The 21,321-nt window shown below is 43.4% G+C and overlaps 1 protein-coding gene across 2 annotated transcripts in view; it reads left to right on the plus strand.

Moving 5' to 3' along the window:
* The first annotated feature begins 12,050 nt into the window (after positions 1-12,050).
* The window catches only part of LOC148012810 (uncharacterized), a 71,549-nt gene continuing 62,278 nt past the window's right edge, over positions 12,051-21,321 (plus strand). For both annotated transcript variants that reach the window (XM_087669619.1, XM_087669620.1), the window contains exons 1-3: positions 12,051-12,213; positions 12,810-12,900; positions 13,079-13,129. In XM_087669619.1, the coding sequence (XP_087525745.1) occupies positions 12,841-12,900; positions 13,079-13,129 (111 nt within the window). In that variant the 5' untranslated portion in view covers positions 12,051-12,213; positions 12,810-12,840. The remainder of the gene's footprint in view (positions 12,214-12,809; positions 12,901-13,078; positions 13,130-21,321) is intronic.

Consider the following 21,321-nt stretch of genomic DNA (forward strand, 5'->3'; position numbering starts at 1 on the left):
GTCACATAGACCTCATCTGATATACAAGTCAGGACTCAACCAATGTCCGGGCTCACATTTGGCTTCTCCTCATAATGGGAGCCTTACAACTTTGAGCACCATGGATCATTGGTAGCACTTAATGAGGGTGGGGCATTGATCATATCTAACAATAATTTCTTGCTTCACCCATATACTTGGATAAGATTCTAACAGAGGAGGAACTCCATGTTGCAAGTCAACTCAACTCAAGTGACCTCTTGACTAATGTATTGACTTACATCACATATGTAGATATTTGTCCACAGGATTTAGATTGTTATGCAACTCTTGAATATAACCCCAAGTCTTATGACTGGTTCTTGATAAGAAAGTAAGGCACATCATGGATGCATTGAAGCCCCATACACTTTGATTTCCACAATCCTATGAAGGATTTTCATCCTTCCCAGGGGGAAGGGGAGTAATGGAGGGATGAAAACTTAAAATAGGAATTCAATTCTAAAAGAAAAGAATGAAGATGTGGATCAATTGTGGTATGAGAATTCTTAATCTATGGGTTTTTATGGGTTATATTCCTCATTATATGAGAATTCTTATTTTTGAACATTGATCTTTCTAGTCATCTTACTCCCTGTACAACAGACGCCCTTTAAAGAAAACTAATTGCGAGATGTTGTGTGGCGACAAGAACCTAAATTGGCAAGACAAGAGGGTAAAGCCAACAGGCTTCCCTTCTCAAAGGAGGAACATAAAAGATATGGATTAGCCATGGAGGTTCAAGCATTCAACCAATTGAAATATGGAAGGAGTGGTGACATCCGAAGAGGAGGTGGCATAGATGCTGAAGCAATGTAACCTTACCAAGTACTTGGAAAAGGTGGGACAAGACATAGACCATAGCAAATGCATAGAATTCCCAAGGACTTTCGAGGTCCAAAGGAACAGTGGCATGGCGACTATCGGGCAAGGCGAGACCTCTAGAAGTGTGGTGGTTCCCCTTAGTCCAATGATTATAGAGAAGGCATTGGGGCTAGCAGAGAAGCCGAAAAAGAGACCCGAGAGGGATGTGTATGGAATGTTAGGGATGGACAAAACAAGGGTCTACACCAATCATGGAATGAGCCAAGTTGATATTTCGGACCCCCGACGACCATTCGGTTGTAGGCTAAAATGATCCACACACTTTTTTTAAGCCAGAGATACAATGCCCTTATGAGTAGAATCGGTGTATCCTTGCTGGAAAGCCTTGCAACCAACACCCTGGACAAGGTGAATTGCAATGCCTACGTCCGGAAAACAATACAAGCCTCAGCAAAGGTACTAGCTACAGCACCAAGGATGGTAGGAGAGAGTTCCCGGCTACATTATAGAGTTTGAGAGGAAAAAACATGTATCCAAGGCTTCAACCGTAGGTTTTAGAGAAGTGTTAACAGCCATTATCTAGGAAGCTCTAGGGGAGGCAGAGAGAGAAGTGGTAGAGGAAACCTTAGAGCCATCACCAATCCACGAGGAGCATCACTCTCCCACCCTAGCAAGCCTGACCATCTCGTTTTTAGCAGGAGAACAGGGGGGAAAAGAAAGCCACAAAGAGCAAGAGGACAACACGAAAAGAATTGCTAAGGAAAACAAGAATGACCAACCACCTCAACCATAAGAAGTCTCGAGCAAGATGATAGGTAGTAAGGAGCAAGGCTCAAAACTCTCAAGCCAAGGGGTAAGAAGAAATATCACTCTCAAAATCCCAATACGAAAGGCTCACTCCACCATTGAGAAAAACAAGGAGCTGTTATAACGTGCCCGCCTATCGACTGTCCAAGCACGTTTTAGCAATTTATCGAGAAACAATTCTAAGCGTCGCTACCCGGCACTCCCATGGAATGTTACAGGGTTTGTCGCCTAAGGTTTCCTGAATCCGCCTCGCAACGAAACATTCACATCGAACCCACTAGGATTGACCTGAACATGCACAAGATGTAGTTCAATTAGTTTGGGAGACAGGTCGAACTCTAAGTAAGCTGAGAGTATTGTTCTACACTTGAGGACCCAAACTGTGTATATATTTCGGTACAGATATTATGTGAGTGCTCGTGCATACTTAGATATTATGTAGTTAGAAGACCGCGGGCTGGTTTCTCGTAACAACGTGTGGGTGAAGCAAAGTTGTCCATGTTGAGAAGAAGTACACGTGAAGGTGTATGAGACATTCTTCGCGTGTTGTGACTGCACGTCGTAGCATATTCAAACTCAGGGGCAATGCACTTTTGGTAGCTGGTAGCTATTGGACCTGCGTGATGAGGACAATGTACTTTTCATGGCCATTCGTACGGTGCTTATCACGATCGATTGCAATGGTATTAAGGCAGAGTGCAAGAGGGAATCGTGCAAATGGGTCAGGGTGACAGGTCTAACCATAGGCGAGACAAGCTCCCTGGGTATGTTCTACCCTTGATGTGCCCTGAACAATTGTGGGTGATGTTAAAGGGCTAGGGGACTAGGGACGGAGCCAACCGACCAAGGTCACTGGACATACCTATTTTGAGGACCCCTAGGTGTTGTGCTGTGATCATGGGTGCTTCTTACCTTTTCATTCTTTTCTTTTCTTTTTTCCTTTTTCTTTTTCTTTTTATTCTCTCTCTCTCTCTCTCTCTCTCTCTCTCTCTCTCTCTCTCTCTCTCTCTCTCTCTCTCTCTCTCTCTCTCTCTCTCTCTCTCTCTCTCTCTCTCTCTCTCTCTCGGGACTAGCCTAAGTACAACCATTGCAATATGTTGAGGCTATCAGCCTTTCAATGGGTTGGGAGATGTCGAGCTTCGAAGGCTCAGGAAATGGATATTACAGTGATGATTGTGCCCTAGCCTTGTTGTTAGAGAAGCGGTTGTTTGAGATGGGGAGATACACTTGAGATTTTGCAATTCTCTTTGGAATGTGCAATGTTGGTACAATTGAGGTAAGGGCTGCCGTGAGTGCCCGGTGTAGAGTGTGACCTAGAAAGAGAAAGTGGTTATGATCATGCTTTGGGCCATGCGATGTGGGTGATTGGCAAGGGTGATTTTCGCTTTTGGCAGCGTGGCTTTATCGCGGCTCTTCGTGGGGTTGGTGGTCTTGCGGTGTCTTGGGTATTGAACACTTTCGCACAAAGACTTGTGTCATCTTGCATCCACTTGTCACTTCATGAGAGTACATGCATGACACATGCCGCAACTATAATAAACCAGTGCAACGCAAGGAGACATCACTTATCTGAATTCCATGGTATTGACTTAGATACTTATCACCTGTGCTTGATTATCTTTTTCTTTTGCTAAAGCCATGAAATATATTAAACGTAGATATGAAAAGTTTGTACCATTGGGAAACATGTTAGCACTTAACCATTTAGAGGCAAAAAGTCATGGCCAGGTAGCATTTGATAAGCCTTTTGCACAACATGGGGCTACTCTATTTGTACGAGGCAGGGCGAGTCCGGGTGGTCAGGCGACTAAGGATCTGCTGGTGTGTGAGGGGCTCTAGTGAGGTTGGGCGGGGAAGATGTCGCGGCCGAGACCTGAATGGTGTAGTCCCTAGCTACAATTGTTTCCAGAATGCTTTTGAACAATGCATCAAATTCCTGCTTGTCTCTAGCTGCCCTCTCCTCTTTCGAGCACCTGGTGCCCAAGCGTCTGGTGGGGGCTTGCATGACCGATGTTGCCACGTCCTGTTTGCTCCCTTGAGCTTCTATTCCCCTGGCATGGGGATTTTTTGGCCTATGTCCGGGGCAGTGTCAATGGGGCCTCGTTTCTTTGCATATCTTTTAAGGGTAGGTATGTAGCGTTCCAGCGGAGGAGCTTGTACTGCATGCTCCCTCCGACGGCGAATAGCTTCCTTGCATGCCAGCTGCACTATGTGGTCCATGACTGCTACCATAGGGGGACCTACAAAATGTGAACCAAGGATTAGGCCCTGAGGCAGGATAAAACTATTCACATGGAAGGGATTATACAGTGAGTTATGAAGCGCATATGACGAGGAGGGGAGAGATGAGGCATGTAGTGTTTGTTGTAGAGGGACGGCCCCTGTGATGATGTTTGTTTTGCCTCCATCCATTAGCAGATCTTGGCTTATGCTAAGTTGCATGGACTGGTTGTCATGCAGTGGGGCAGGGCTCATCCTTGGAAGGATAGACCGAAAAAGGGGAAAGGTATATAGAAAGGGAGGGTGCCCCATCTACACCATCAAAGATGTTGATCAGGGCTTCCTATGGTGGTAATGAGGGTTGCATACCCTCCACTTGGAGGCGGGAATGGTCACACAACTTCTAGCTCAGCCTGTCGAACCCAACTCTTCTCCCTGCACTTGACTATCATTGCTTGTGTGTGTTGATGTTATCTATACAAGGTCGCAAAATTCATTGTGTATTTATGTACATGTTTATGAATCCATGTCACTTCACGAGGATAAAAACCAATTGTAGAACTCTGGATTGTACTGGAGTGTGGCACACGCATCCAGTACTCGTGGCAGCTTACTCAATAACGATAGATATTTTGCAACATCGAATAGCATGGTACCTTGTCCGAGTCTACTAGCAACATGTAACTCTTCCTCAATGAGAACCTTATCAGCCAAAGAGTTCTCTTGGCTAGTTCCAACTAAGTCCGCACCTCGAATGGCAGTCAGCACTTGAAAGGAAGTTGGTGCCACATAGGTTGGGTCTCTTTGAGATCGCCATTTGGCCAATCACTCCTTTGTGACTATCATAATTTGGGCTCCTAGTTTGGCCATTGCAACACAGTTTTCAAATCAACATTTTTCAATTTGACTTCGACTCTCTGATTGTTGCTTTAGTTGCTCTATCTCTAAGAGATTTGGTTGGCAGAGCATATCATTGAATGTTACAGTTAAGTATAGTTCATCGGCTTCCTCGTCAGAGGTGAGTCACATGCATTCATGCGTGAGCCTGTCATAGTGCTCGTCAAGATGTTCTTGCTTTTCCCAAGATAGGAGAAATGGCAAGTATTCTTCAAGCTGCTCCTTAGGGAATGCACCCATGTCTGCAAGGACGTAGACACGTGCGAATACCTTGAGTTAGCATCCAACTCGGTTAAGCATTCTGCGACACTTCTATGTTCAACGAGGGCTTTCTCGGTTGCTATCTCATGTAAGGTTCTAGGAGTTTCCCTAGGCTTTAGCATAGCTGGGGGCTCAGGCCTAGATGAGCAAGATTGGTCAACGCTAGGGTTGCTTATGCTCTCGAGGTTTCCATGTTTCCCCTCAGGCTTTGTTATTGTGTCATGGTTCTTCTTATATGTGACTGGTATAAATTTATCACCCTATTGTGACAGTGTTGTATCCACTCTTGATTGGTCAATGCGAGTTCTGTTGTCGGTGGATTGAGTGTTGCAAGCAACTGTTGATGGTAATGGCTGCTTTGATTTTTCAGAACACACGGATGTGTCTGAGGTTTCACTACTATTAGGAAAGACATCAATGGGTTCATTGGTGGATGGACTCGATGCTTTATTCCTCAGCTCTTCGGCACTCTTGGTTTCAATCTTCTTGGGGTCTACAGCCACTTGCAATTGGCGTTGTTGTTTTCGTTCTTTTCTCTTCTTTTTCTTAGGCAATCGAGGTGTATTCCTTGAAGACTCGGGACCTTGAACTAGGTCAGTCTCGTCGATGTGCTTGGCTGTGCCTCAGCATTCTCTTTCTCTAGTGTGTCCTCATGGGACATAGCCACGGTCTACTGAATAGCCTTGCTAGGTTGTGAGGGTACAACTGCCTCTCTTTTTGGAGAGTCTAGCTCCTCAACCAATTCCCTTCTGTTTAACTCCTCCAGCCTAGGCTTTAGGCACTTTGGAAGTACTGGTGTTGTCGAGAAAGTTGGTTACGACACCTGCTCCACGGGTGAACTACTAAGGATACGTTCTGCAAGGGGAATTGTCACGGTTCACTTGTGCAGATCAAGCCTCAGCTATTCTAGTCACAATAGATTGCACATGCATATCCTTGGGCCGAGAGCTACGGGTGGTGCCATGTCCCACCTCTTGGACATTTGAAAGCTTAGATGGAGATAGAGATTGGGATTGAGCAGCTGCCCTTGATGACTACTCTTGTGCTTCTTGTGCCCGTTTGGGAAATGAGGGTGTAGGAGATCTAGGACTCTTAGGTGGACTTGGGCACTAGCTGAATGATTTGCTCGAGGCTATTAGACGATTGTGCCATTTGCTTTGTTGAGCAATCAACCTTTTTACAACAAGCAGCATTGTGCCTTTGGTGCTCATTATCCTCTTGGGAAGTCAAAAGCTCCTTGAGCACTAGTGGTCTTTGTGCATGCTCAATGGTTACATCTATTATCTGCTTGTTAAGCATGTTAGGTTGAGGCTCTTTCTTTCGAACACTCATGTTTGGTTTCTTGCCCCGAGACTTGGAGTTCCTCTTAGATTTCTTCCTGTGCTTCATTGCTTTTGATGCAATCTCGCCTTCAGCTGATAAAGGAGGTTTAGCAGGGGATTTTGGCACCCAAATTCATCGGTTACCTGTGTAATACCCTTGAGCACGTAGCAACGCTTTGGATATCCATCGCAGCATTGTGCTGACCCTCCATCGATGCCTTCGTCTATAAGGCTTGGGCCTCTTTTGGGGTCTTTTAAAATATTTGTAAGTCCAAAGCCCGTCCTTGGCATTATCTCTTGACCTTCTTGTTTCAGGCATGGCCTCACTCACTGGTTCTTGTTGTTTGGCTTGTGCTTGTATCAACTCCTCCAACAAGTCCTTGCTCTCGTTAGTAGGCTTGACTGTTACGTCAGCACCTTCCTTGCCTTTTCCTCGAGGTTCGATGAGGTCACCCTTGCTAAAGGTTGTGACTATCCTCACACCCGGTAGTGTCAGGTATATCCTCTGTGCTACATAGTCAGCCTCACACTTGGTCGCCCTTTTGAAGGGTCTTCCTAGGAGGGTTTCCTTCCCGTAATTAGCACTATTTAGAGGAACATGAAATAGGATATGCAAGCTTTCAGTTTCAATTGTCACAAGGATTTTGCACTTTCCTATGAGTGCTTGTGGGTGTCGCCCATAAGGGCTAAGAGTTGCATTAGTCGGTGTGAGCTCTGGTTGGCCTAGTAGGGTCCATGCTTCATAGGTTAAGATATTAAAATCCGCTCCTTCATCAATTAGAGCATCGATAGTGTGCTCTCTTTTCGTGGTGAGTTTGACCCTAAGATAAGCATGCGGTACTCTGTCTTCATCTTCCAGGTCTTGGCTTATCAATTTAAGCCTTCTGACAAATGCCCTTGGGTCCCCAACTGCACAACTAGATGTGGATTCTCCACTAATGTCTTGAATCGTCTGTGCAATGCTATTTAAGGTGCATCTACCGTCAGGACTGTCATATCTAGTCACCCTCGCAGTTGTAGCTTGATGTTGTTGCTTTCCGCTTTGACTAGATGCAGTTCGAATGCAATACATACGTATTTTTGTGGTATGGCCTTTTTGTCCTTGTAGGCTAGATTGGCCCATTAAGGTTCTAGGATCTCTGTTTCCCCAGCCCGCAAGGCTGTTACGATAAACATCATACACGATTTGGAGAACCATTTATAGCCAAATTTTGAACTACTTGCTCTAAGTTTCAACCCATTGATCGATCTATGATATGGTTTCGGCTCTACATGGTCTCTCGGTCAGTTTTAGGGTCTACAGGCTAAAATTTGAAAAAATCCAAATTCGGCCCAACAGGTCCAAATTGCAGGGGCCGAATGCTCGATTCGGCCCGTTCAAGGGCCGAGGGCTGAATGAGAAAGGGCCGAATTTAACTAGTTCGAATGTCAAATTCGGCCAGTCCGAGTGTGGTTGTCCAAGGACCGAGTGGTGAATTCGACCGGACTGAATGTCAACTTGTCCGAGTGGGGTTGGGCCGAGTCGGCAAGGGCCGAGGGCCGAATTTCAAAGTTGGTTCGAATGCTTCACTTGAACGGGCTGAGTGAAAGGCGTCCGAGTGTAGAGGGCCGAATGACTGAGCGGTCCGAGAGCCGATTCCGGGACTCGGTCCCAAAATTGCCGTCACTCGGAAGGGCTGAGCGCGACGCGATTTTTGCTGGACTTCAAAGAATTCGTCGCGCCGAGTGATTGAGGGCTTCCTACCTACTGAGCACCTCTGGATTCAACCTACTCATGTAGGGGAAGGTGTGGAATTACCTGGTTTGGGCAAATAACTCCTGGATGGCCAGATCGAAGCGGATCCACGCGACAAAGCTTTCTTCCTCTCTCCTGCTCTCCTGAAACCCTGCAATGCACAATGTGGCCTTTCTTGCCACTCCTGGCCCCTTATCACCCTGCACAGGCCCGTACTCACCTTAGTCTTGTTTCCCTTACTAACATTTAATCCAAAATTTTATTTTTGGCCATTCTTTTCCCTGTTTCAGCTTGTTATATAGCAATAAAAAACCCTACTATTTGCTCCAATGTTTTGCTCCTATCCTTTCTAAATACAAGAAAATTTTATAAGGAAAATCATCATACTTTTCCAAGTCCAAAACAATAAAAACCTGCTTGCTAAGGAGATCGAATACCTCTTAAAACTCCCTCACTTCCTACCTATCTACTTCAAGCACCGATTCGGGGAAAACCCTTACTTCGATGCTCAATTCGAAGTGCGCAAGCGCTCAAGGCTTGAATCCGTTGGTCCTAGTAACAACGGAATCAAAATGTTGGAGCTTTCGCAACCGCCAAGACCCATGGACCGCTTATTGCTTCAAACATTCCAAGCCGAGCACTAGTGGCTACCTCTCACATAGCTGACGTGCCATTCATATCCAAGGGTGTAGTGATTTTACCTCCATGCCGATTGAGTTACCTCCTCTCCCGCGCACTTTGGTAGCTCCATGATCCAAGTGCAAGCTTCAAGCAAGCTCCATCCTCAAGCTCCACGCTCCAAGCTCCATTGCCACGAGCAAGAGAAGAGAAGAGAAGAAGAGAGGAGAAGATGGAGAGCTTCTCCTCCCTGGTCCCTCACCCTTACACACTCACTCCCTCACACTCTCACACTCCCTCTCTCAAGCACAAGCTCAAGCAAGCAAGAAGAAGAAGAATAAGAAGAAGAAGAAGAGGAGAGCCACTTTTGGCCACACACAAGAATGGGCTTCTCATTCACTTTTCAACTTTATATACAAAACCCTAAATCTCTTTTGGGCGGTCATCCCCTTATCCCTTTTTTTACATAGTCGGCCGTGGTCTAGGCCCTTTTTCCCATTGTCCTCCTATCTTCCTAGCTTCCTTCCTACCACCCATCTACCTTTACAAATTGTACGGGTGAGAGCCTGACAGTCTTTAAATTAAATCATGATGCGCTTGCGCTCTTTTACAAAAGTATTGACTTGTGCTTTTCCTTGTGTGCCTTTTTTCCTTATTTAGGACTTTTCTATGCTTCTTGTGTTTCCAGATTTTTCTTGGTGCGCCTTCGTCTTCCGTTTCACTTTGCCTTGGCCTTTGTCTTTTGCTTTAGTTTTTCCAAATTTTCCACCTTGTTCGTCTGACGGTTAACAAGAGCCTCTTTGGCTTATGGCAATTGTGTAAGGTATGCTCCTCTAGATCTAGTCCATGTTGCAGTATATGGACCTATGCCTTCCCAATCACTTGGTGGAGCATGGTATTTTGTGACCTTCATGGATCATGCTACCCACCGTGTTTGGGCTTACCCTTTGGTATGGATTGAGGATGTTGTTACTATGCTTGATAGGTTTATGGATTTTGCTGGTAGAAAGCCTAGATGCTTGCAGATGGATTATGAGAGTCATGCTATCTCTCCCAGCTTACGAATCTCTTATCACCAATATGTCATTGATTTCTTATGCCCACTGTATTATGGGATTACTCATGGCATGTGCCTGACTTTACAGCCAAAGGTTGCTTTTATGCTTACCACAACTAGGTTGTCTTATGGCTTTTGGGTTGAGGCCCTTATGACGGCAGTCTACTTTTTTAATCGGACATCGTGTTTCTCTTTGGATGTTATTACTCCGCATGAGGCATGGAGTGGCATGAGACCCTCCTATGATCACTTGAGGATGTTTGGCTCCTAGACATCTGTCAATATGCCACATGAGTTTATGCCACGCAGATGCATACTCCTTGGTTATGGAGATGATGACTTTATGACTTCTAGGTTTTGGGATTTAGATGCCCAGCAGGTTCTATGCAGCCGTCATGTTGTCTTTTATGAGACGCAGACACCTATCAGGCCTCTTGATGCGCGTTCAGTGCACTTTATGGTTGATTCTACAATCGTATGTCAGTCTTCCGCTTTGCTGAGGCCGCATACTGTCTTGAAACCTCGCTTAACTTATGTCCGGGATGTTGGCCCTCTTTCGAAGAAGGACATTGGAGAGTCTATATGCTGTCTGCTGTCTTTTATGCGTTGCGCTGATGCTATGCGCCACTCTAATGCTTTATAGCCGTGCACTTATGAGTTGTGTTGCTTACTTCATGGGAAGCAGTCATGGATTGCTCTATTGTTTAGAGCTATGGGATGGCTTATCTTTTGGATGTCATGGACTCAGGGATGCTTGACTCTTCTTGTGAGAAGGTTCCTGCCACTTATTGCATAGCTCGCTTCCCGATTGGGCATTGGGTGAGATGTCATGATTCCTCACCCTGTCTCTTTTGTTTTGTTTTGTTTTTTCACTCCCTGGCCTATTGGCCTTTTAGTGGGAGGTTGTTGGGGTAAAAGGTCCTTGGGCCTGCCTGTGTACAGTGACCGCCCATATTCTTTATTCATATATATATATATATATATATATATATATGAAAGTGCAATTAGGCTGTCATAACATTGTTGACAACACCTACATTGTGTGTGCTCTTCTCTCCCACGTCTCCTGCATCCCTTTCAGTCTTACCCTTGGCCTTCGTGGCTTGCTAATGGAAGTAGGATGTCTTATACCTTTCCATCATGGCATGATCGGTGAAAAGAGGCCAAATATATTGACGTCTGGCTCTACTTTACTTATGAATGTCCTACTTGGAGATAAAAATGATTCCTTAAAAAAAGAGAGCTTCGTTTTGACTAGGTCTCTTAGAGAAAGTCTTTTTGTGGTGCTTGGTTTTTGTTTCAATTATGATCCATTTCAGTATAACATTGTTGTTTCTAAATATCGTGTGAAGCAAGCATGTGATTCCTTACATTCTTGCAAAGAGGAAAGTTTGTATGGTGCATAGAAGACATTGTTTCTATGTTTGGCATTCTGAATCACAATTTTTATAAACTACATTTAGTTTTAAGTTTGATGAGAGAGAGAGAGAGAGAGAGAGAGAGAGAGAGAGAGAGAGAGAGAGAGAGGATAAAATAAAACAAAAGGCAGAGATGGAGAGAGGGAGAAAGAGGATTTATAGAGAGAATTGAGAGAGAGAGAGAGAGAGAGAGAGAGAGAGAGAGAGAGAGAGAGAAATAAAACATCTTAGAAATGGAGAGGGGAAAGAGGAAAAATGGATTATTGAGCGAAGTTGCCGTTCACTTTGTTGCGATGTGGCGAAGTGCGCACAGAACGCTAGTACTAATTTAATGTGAATAAAACGATTGAGTCGTCCTACTTTTTGGTATATTGTATTTCATAAAACTTTAGCACAATGCTTTAATGAATGACATGAACCCATCATTTATGATGAGATCTACTTGGTAATCACTTTTTTGGTCCCTCATTGTCACTTTTTCGTGAACCCTTAGCTTATGACTAGGTCTACTTGATTAAAACATCAAAATGCCCCGAATGTTTTGTTCAAATGTTATATGATGCATTTCAATGATTAAAGAATCATATAATTTATTTCGCGATAAAAGATATAATGGGGGACCGCTCTATTGGCACTTCTTTTTCCCAATGTAAGGGTTTACATGGGATGGCCCATGACGCATCCCCCCCTTTTGCGATCACATGCTGTACTTACCGATATACTGCTAGCATTACACAAAAAAGAGAAGGGAAAAGTCCAAAATAATAAATCGAGGATCCATGCTTGAGCCACTAAGGATGTGACACGTGGGGGGGGCAGGGTTACCTGTATTTTACATGTCAAATGGCCATTATGAACATATGGAGATGGAGATGGAGCAATAAATGATTACTCAATAGAGCGAGATTGATATCGAAAGGAAGGAGGAAAGGAAGAAGAAGAAGAAGAAGAGGAGGAGGAAAAACGAGTGAGACAAAGCCATAGCACCTCTGCCCTCGCGACGTTGCGATCTCAGCTTCTCAGAGGTCCACCCAGGTCCGTGCTCTGTACTCTCTCTCTCTCTCTCTCTCTCTCTCTGCTTTCAAGCTTGCCTGCTGCATAAAGGAAAAAAGGAAGAAGCAAACATCTACCCTCATAACGGAGGATTAGCTGTCCCATACGTTCCAGAGCATCAATTCTACCTGCATTGATGCAACAATTCAATTCTAGGTCAGTATAGCTGCCGGGAGTCTGTTCTCTCTGTGTCTGGGCTCTTTCCCTATTTATGGATTCTTTGTTCTTGTCCTATGATGATTGCTTTAACAGAAGAATGATTTGTTTGCGAAATTCTTGAACAACTCTGCAAAGGAAGCGAATTGTGTGTCTCTCATTCTTGATGTGTGGCATTACGTGCTTGGCTGAAATGTGTCTGTTTCTCTGTGCTTTTGCATTTTTGATAGCAGGAGGCCTCTTTCTTTTCTAATGGGTAGGCTCAGTTTTTAGCATATATGCTTCACATTTTTGGAAAATGAACGTTGAGGCAGATTATGATGCTTGAGTTGTTCATGTTTCGTTGAATGAAGGGCTCAGCCTTACAGTGCTCATTATTATCTTTAATGCCATAATTTGCTGCGTATGAGTCCTTTCTGCAGTCATTGATTTTTGAATGGTGAGGATGGTCTAATGGGTCTAGAGACTGGCCGCTCTAGAAGATCGAAGAATTCAATCAAATCATCTTCTACGGTGAGAATTTCATGCTGGCAATGTTAAGCTATTGTAAATGCACATCATTTCATGTGTACCTGCAAGTATGTTTCGTATATGAACCTGCTGATGCTTCTGTAAGCTGCTGGGTTCATGCAGGTTAGCTTTTCAAATCATGTAATCTTATGGGTTGTGGTTGATGTACATGGTTCTGCAGGTGCTCTGTGATCCTGTTGCATGTATTGAAGACTGGAAACAGCAAATCAAGGTACTTGTGAGGTTGTTTACTGCCATATTACTTGCTGGCTAGGGTGCCCTAATTGCTGCATAGACCTAATCAAGGCAGTTGACAAAGAAAAACATACATATATCTTTGAAACATTGCATATCGTAATTTGGGACTGTCGCAAACAAGCGATGCTTAATATGATAGAATGTGGCTATTTGAATGTGGACTTTTGAACATCACTAGCTGCTCAATACTGGGTTACAAAGGTAAAAGTTGAGAATGGCACTCGATGGGCTTTTGTTTTGGATTAAAAAATATTAATGTCATTAGAATTTCAAACTTAAGGATTTAGTACTTTGCGGGTCACTGCCTTGGTGACTATCTAAGGCCAATTTGGAGTTGTCACTTCTTTGAACGAACTAGTCGATAGGAGCCTTGCCCTCACACCATTGTTCAGGACACTTATGACGCTTGTGAGCTTTTGCTTGTGCATGAAATGTTTACTCTGCTCCCATTGAGTTATAGAATGGAAGTCCTCCATGTTTTGCACTTGGGGTTCCCATCTCCTCTTAGTTAATGGCTTTACTTGTCTAAAAAGCCACCATCTCCTTTGGTGGTTCCCTTAGGTCCCTTATTCCTTTCAAAGGGGAATATTGATATCGGTGATGTAGCTGTGTATTAATCATCCCTTCTTGTTGAGTTATTGAAACTTGCCTTATAAATAAATTATTGTATTTTTAAAGCTCATTGAACAGTCCCAACATGGACTATTTTTCTTTTCGTATGGCACACGACACTTTTTCCAGCTCTAGCATGTTTCTATAAAAGGGACTTAGTGCCACATTTATACTAACCCACATTGTGTGCCATCACCTTGATAATCATTACCATTAGTATTATTGCCTTCATCATCAGCCTTGATCCTCAGCCCCAAAAGCCGTCATCCAGGCATTAGAAGATGCTGCCATTGCTGCCAGCTTGCCACCCAGCTTGCTAGTGTTGCTGCCAGCTATGGGGGTCCTCCCCTGCAGCCGCCTTACTTCTTGGAGGCCATCTGCTGCTGTGTTTCAGTCAGCAGCCCAATGCCTCAGCTACTATTGCCGTTGCTAGTCTCCTCTAGTGTCTGAAGGTCTGCATTTATGGTTCCAAGGTGCTGCCCAGCATCCTTCACATCTATTGCAGTAGGTGCTTGCTATTAGACATCTCCATTGTGTTGAGTTTATGTTGCTGGCTGCTCTATGACATCAGATTCAACATTCAGCTCCAGTTTATCGCATTGATTTCATTCTCGGTGGTATTGTTGCACTTGAGATCCGTATATGCAGAGGGCAACACTCTCTGTCAGCCCGCTCCCACAATAATATGTGATGGCTGTATAGCTATGTCCTCCTTCTTTTTGCATGTTGTGTCATTGTTTGAACTCATTGTGTTTTAGTTGAGTTCGTATACCCTTTGTTTTCTTTGTAAAACCTAGCACATTTTTACACTTCTATCAATTGCAGAGGTGGATTCCTAGTATTATGAGTAGCTTTTTAAGGGTTCACCATATTGGTAGGGCCTTGATTTCATGTCGTGGTTACTTTCTTTCTTCTTGGAGGCCATATTTTCTTGCTATTAGCATGTCCATGTTGAGCCCTTTGATCCACGATGTTCATCTGTGGTAGGAGTGCTTTACGACGCCTTTAATAGCTCCTCACTATTATCGTCTAGTCAGATTTCCAATTGGATACTATCTATTCGAGCCCTTTCGCTCCCATTGGCATGTGCTTGACACCCATTTCATCACATTCTCATCTTGAGAGGTTATTATGGTACTTGACTAGTTTTCGTCATCGATTGGAGCACATTGAGATTGATGCATTCCAATCTTCTATTGGCTTTTTGTGGTTTTCAGCCACACCTAGGATTTGAGAGGTGGTGTCAGCAAGCTTGCTCATGTGCCTTTTTTTGTGGTCATCTCCTACTTGTGAGTCTTCACAGGAGGATTTTCGGAGCTTTGACATGCACATCATTTTTTCTCTGTTGATAGTTGCTGTCATCATAGGCACATCAGGTGGAAGATCAGGGCTTTCTCAGCTTGCTCAGTCCTGTCCATTGTCTTCTCAGATTTGTTCCAGCCTTATCTTAGGCAGCCCACATGGCACATCAGCAATCATCTGGTCTGTTCTATATTGTGGGCATTAGGCAATGCAGCCACTTTGTACAGGCAGGCAGTCAATTTTTCCTCCCTTTTCAGCTGTTGACTGATTTAGGGGCTGCAAGTCAAACCGTTTAGTCCATGCCTCCCTATTTAAAGACCAGCTTCCTCTTGCCCTTCAACCCTCCGTCATATTGTTTTGCTATCGCCATCACTCAAACAAACCATCATTGTCTCTCTTTGGTCTCCTTTCAATCAAAATTCTCCATCTCATGCATTTGGGAATTCGGTCCCCTCATTCATGTGCCTTCTCCTCTTGCCCTTCGACCCTCCATCATATCATTTTGCTATCGCCATCACTCAAACAACCATCATCTTCTCTCTTTGGTCTCCCCTCAATCAAAATTCTCAATCTCATGCCCTTGAGATTTCGGTCCCCTCATTGATATGCCAAGGCATGTGTGCAGGGGCTATTGTATCAACATTCTTTCCCATTTATTTTAGTTCAATTTGAGTTTTGTTTCCTTTGTCATCTTTTGCATTTTCTTCTGTGTGTACCCCTTTCTTGCTCTCCCACTGCTCATAGTCCCACTTTTTGCGTTGCCACAATGTGTAGTCTATCAAGATAGTATGTTGGAGAATAAATGAGCATATCTTAGTCCAAGTGCTGTGTATTTGGCAAATAATCAACCTTGATCACAAAGTCACCTTATCTATAAGACTCTTTTGCACATGAAGAATCATTGCTTAATTTGTTGCATTGAAGCAAGGGTACTGGTCGAGCCTATTATTATGCTTGTCATTGAAGTTTAATGCAGTGAATTTGGTTGATTAGAACCCTTCCACTAGGAGCCAAGGCTTAACATTACTCCTTGAGGGTGACTATTGCAACACAACGAATTTTTTTTCTATGGTTTTTATTAATTCGCATAATTAGTTGTCTATTGAATTTGTTTCTTTTGTAATTATAAGATATTAAAAAGTGCATTAGAGTTGGCCATTGATGAGTAGTCATTATAGGTAACGGTCGACCCATGGAGTGAGTGAGAAGAAAGATAGATAGTACACGCTCACTTTTATGATTCAATTGGGTGCTTATTAGGGGAACTTGAACGAGGATCAAACTTGCACAAAGAAATGATTGATGCTGTGAAGTATGGGCTATATGTGCTAGGATAGATGATTACAATCAGCAAGATGTTTTGATTATGAAATTTTTTGTACAATGTGCATTTCAGCCTACATAAACACATATCTTTGCGTAGAAAACTCACATGGGGATTCTGACACTATTTTTGTAGTATAGTCAAAAGGAGCTTTCACATGATATCCACATGGGGGACCCTAAATTTTGGGAGCCTCAAATTGGTCTAAAAATGCTAGTTTTAGAAAGTAGGGATGACATTTTCAAAATAGTAAGTTTTGTGTTCTAGTGGTGCTTACCAAATTTTGTTGTTTCTATTCTTGACAATTCTCAGCCCAAAAAGGAAGACCATAGAGAAAAGATGAGTGTTAGGACACTTGTGACACAAGCTTTCAAGTATTCCACCACTTGTCACATCTCATGACATATGGTTGGACGTTTGTTTTGCACCACTCTACTTTCTCTTTTTGCACTAAGTCTCCCTTTCTTCTACAAAAAGAGCTCATTTCCTCTCATTCTGCATCGGTTTTCCTTACTGTAAATTCATGTACAATAGTTGAAGATTGCCCCAAAGTTGGTCCTAGCCATCTCCATGATCAATCTCCACTCCTCCGTTGTCAAATCTCTCTCTTTCTCTTTTTGGTGGTTGTTTTATCGGACAACAGATCTTTAAAATCATTACAACACCTCCTTCTTGAGTTTGTCTTCCATTTCAAGAACATGAAGAAAACCATATCAATGTATTGTTGTACAACGATGGAGAAAGGCCGATTCTCTCTCCTCACTCTTAGGTTGGTAATTGAGCTCATTCCCTAAGGGGACGTGGCTTGAGGAGAAAAACATTTTCTATTTGAGTCAAAACATTGAGAAGAGTAAAAGAAGGAAGATAGAGGAATTGAGAGGATAAAGGATTAACATTGAGAATGGGTATGAGAACATTGCTTGTAACGAAATACTTGAGCACCAAAGATAAACATAAGTGTACAACAAAACACATAAATACAATGCTCAATGCAGTAATCACACTACGTAGAGTGAATACAAGACCTTGAACTCGTCTTTGAAGAATTGGGGTAGAGTGATGATTGGAGAGTGTATCATACTTTGTACATATTTTGAAACACAACATGCAGCTTGTGCATGTGATCAATAGCTGCAAATGTAGATCTATGTTTGGGTCAATTGAAATAAGTAGTGGCAGCTCAAAGATAGTGGACTATGGGCTGATAATCAAGGTTGTCTCTATATGTAATATGGACTGATCTCTGTACAACACGATATCGTATGGTCAATACAAATTAGTACGAAAAGACATGGTTTTTTTTGTCACTCTTACGTAAGCCTACAACTTTCTTTCTTTCTTTCTTTTTCCTTTTTTCCTTCTTTCTTTTTTCTTTTTCTCTCTCTCTCTCTCTCTCATTGTGTCACATCCCCCTTCTCTCTCAAACCTCTTTCTTGTTAGAAGTGATGCAACAGTGGAAGTATAGACAAGTGCTGAAATAAATTGCTAAACACAAGACAAAAGAACAAAAGAACACTGCAAAGGAAGAGAACTTAGAGATGTGCTTGGGAAATGGAATCCATATAACAAACATGAGAGTGACGCGTGCAATAGTGAGTCACTGGTTGTGTGGGCACCGGCATTGGCTCCTCTCTTAAATAGGAAGACCACCTGAAGAATGATGATAACAAAATGAGAGGAGGAGCCACTGAATAAATAGGCCCAAAATATGCCAAATATGGCAACTAGTCGGCTAGCAATAAATGCCTAAATAATCACTAAAATGATCACTATAAAATGCCTAAGTTACCCGATAATATCAAGCATAGCCCAGACTCACGAGTTGACTAGATTGCTAACACCCTCTCAGATCATGGGGAATCGGATACAATATAATGATACAAGGATTATCAGATATAACAAAGGACCACTAGAGTAGAACTTTGGATACCCAAGTAGTGGATGATCAAGCCACCACTAAGGTGCCTCAGAGAGAACTTGAGGTCAATGTTGATCATACCAGCCCTTGAAAATAGAGGAGTCATAATAGATCTCTGTGTCTATCAACAATGTCTCACAGTAGCATACAAGACTATCGTGTCAAAAATGCCTTTGACCATGTGACCATGGATTCCTCGCCTTTGGAAAAGACCGCCAAAGTGTCCCGTCATGTGAGCTCAAGACTAGGAGCCAATCCCACTCTCTGTTAGAGAAATAACTCATCATGAACCTGGATGTCGATCCCAACTCCATGTTGGGAATAAAGGGCCATGGTGCCTTTTATATGTGCACGGGTGTGAACACACCCTTAGCACATTGTACTTTCATACATATATCTATCTAAAACCTAAAGTGGTACACTCGTCATTGTACCGAAAAACGTGTTCACTCTCTACTTTGCTCACTCGCACTCTCTCTGTCTCTCTCACTGCGCATAATGATTGTCTGCCTCGATCTCAGTGCCTAATCGATTCCTTCAAACTGGTATTGGAGCGTAAGGTGCTGCAGGTGCTGAGCACGATTGTTAGTCAGGCTGAGGCAGTTGTGAGCTGTAGAAAGCGGACAGGCTGTGGAGAGTGTGCGAGGGCCAAGCTCTAGCTGTGTGACAAGGCTCGTGGCGATTGGCAGGCGATAGACGACACGCATCACGGTCGAACAGAGTAGTGGGCAGCAGCCATTGCGTGGCAGGCTGCGATTGACCTGCAACAGGCGCTTGGACCAGCGTGCGACGGTGACGGGACCAGCGGGCGACGGTGATGGTCAAGCGCTGACCAGCTGGTTTGTCTTTCCGTTGACCAGCGCGTGACGGTGACGGGACCAGCGGGCGAGCGCGCAACAGGGAGGACGGGAGACAGGCCTGACTGGTCAACGGACCCGTCATTTGAAACATTTTTTTTTCAAAAAAAAATCCTTTTCTCAAACTCGTTCCTCTAACCGGGGTTCGTGCGTGCAAGCACAAAACATCAGATTTGTGCAATTTTGGCCCAAAAAGTTGGGGCTTTGCCAGACTGAGCACTGTTCGTGAAAAATTGAGGCATCTGCGTCGGAATTGTAGACATTGTGCGCATTTGAATTGGGGATTTTGCCAAAATTGTTGAAATTTTGCTCATCTGAGTGAAATTTCTCAACATTTAGCCCAGAAATTTGGGGCTTTTCCCAGATTTGGGAAATTTGATGCAGGACAAGCAAATTTGTCTCAAAAATTGCAGGAATTTGTGACATTTTGTCCCCGACATTTGGGGCTTTTCATGTACATGCACAAATTGGGCTGAAATTAACCCAATTTCTCGACATTGAGGCACATTGGACCCCGTGCAATTTGGGGTCTTTTGCAAATTGGGCAAAATTTGTGCAGCATTTGGTCATTTTATGTACATGCAGGTTGAATTCCGCGCAATTTGGACATCAACACTTGGTAAAATTTGGGGGTTTTGCTGAAATTGCTTTATTTTGGCAAAATTGGACAGTCCTATGCACGATAGAGGAAATGCAGATGTGTGTTTGACGCTTTTGAGCACAAAATTTTTGGGGCTTTTGACCATTCGTGTCAAATTTTATGCCTGTGGGTACACGTACAACAGAAATTGCAGCTGAAATTTTGGAATTTCTCATGTAATGTGATGCACCCTTTGGAACAGCTGTAATCAGTTGGATAATGCTGTAGCACTTGGTTTGGTGCTTTTGAAATCTGAATTACAGATCTGAAATCTGTACTTCTGCGTGGTCATTTCTTGCTGATTGGTACTTGTTTGTACCTTTGTCACTTGGGTGACAATTTGGGCTAGCATTTACTGGTTTTTTGGTCACTTTTGAGCTGAAAACCATGGCTGGCAGCAATGATATAGTAATTTTATGCATATAAAGAAGCTTGAAGGCGCACATAATTTTGCAGAGTGGCAAAAACAGTGCTACAATATCCTGTTACAAAAGAAGTAGGCAAAGCCGATCAAAACTAAAGGGGCAAAGCCTGCAGACATGGATCAGGACGATTGGGATGAGTTGAATGAGCTTGCATGCTCAACCATAGAGCTATCGATTTCTGATGCCTTGCTCTTCAACATTGAAGGTTTGGATTTTGCATATGCTATATGGACTAGATTGGAAGAACTGTATGCACAGAAGAGCGTTGCAAGTAAAGTGTCTTGGCTAAAAAAGCTTATGGATTTGCGTATGAAAGAAGGTACAACAATGTCTACTCACTTGAGTGAGTTTAACTCCACTTTCAGCCAGTTGGTTGCCTTGAAGTTCATGATTGATGAGGAATTTAAGGCTATTTTCTTGCTTTGCACTCTACCAGAGAGTTGGGATACATGCAAGACTGCTATGAGCAATTCTAATGTGATCCTTTTGTATGCTGATGTAGAGAGTGCTCTACTTATGGAAGAGATGAATCGGTAGAACAATGCATCCAGTAAGCCTTCTAGTGCTTTGCATACTAGGGGCAGATCACAGCAAAAGGGCAAATATGATGGCAAGGGACGCAGTAAATCACGTGGCAAAGATGTTGAATGCCATCATTGTGGCAAGAAGGGTCACTTTAAACGTGATTGCTACAAATGGAAGAAAGAGAAAGGAAAAGGCAAGAAGACAGATGATTGCAAGGAAGAGAAGAAGGACAGTCAGCCTAAGAAGAGCAGTGTAAAAATTGAAGAGGTGAATGTAGTCACTCATGACAGTGGTAGTGGGAGTGATGTACTCTTTGTCTCTTCACATTTTGGTGCACATGCTCTACTTGCAGATACAGATGATGACATGCGTACCTGGATTCTTGATTCAGGTGCTTCCTTTCATGTCACCCCTCATCGTTAGTGGTTTTCCGCATATACAGGGGGTTGACATGGTGTTGTCCATCTTGGGGACAACTATGCATGTGAGATTGTAGGTATTGGCAGTGTGCAATTACAGTTTCAACATGGCTCTATCTTTACACTTCAGCATGTATGGCATGT

This window comes from Lygodium microphyllum, chromosome 27 (genome assembly GCF_053477565.2).
Source record: "Lygodium microphyllum isolate KBCC chromosome 27, Lygodium_microphyllum_v1.1.10, whole genome shotgun sequence".
Taxonomy (NCBI): domain Eukaryota; kingdom Viridiplantae; phylum Streptophyta; class Polypodiopsida; order Schizaeales; family Lygodiaceae; genus Lygodium; species Lygodium microphyllum.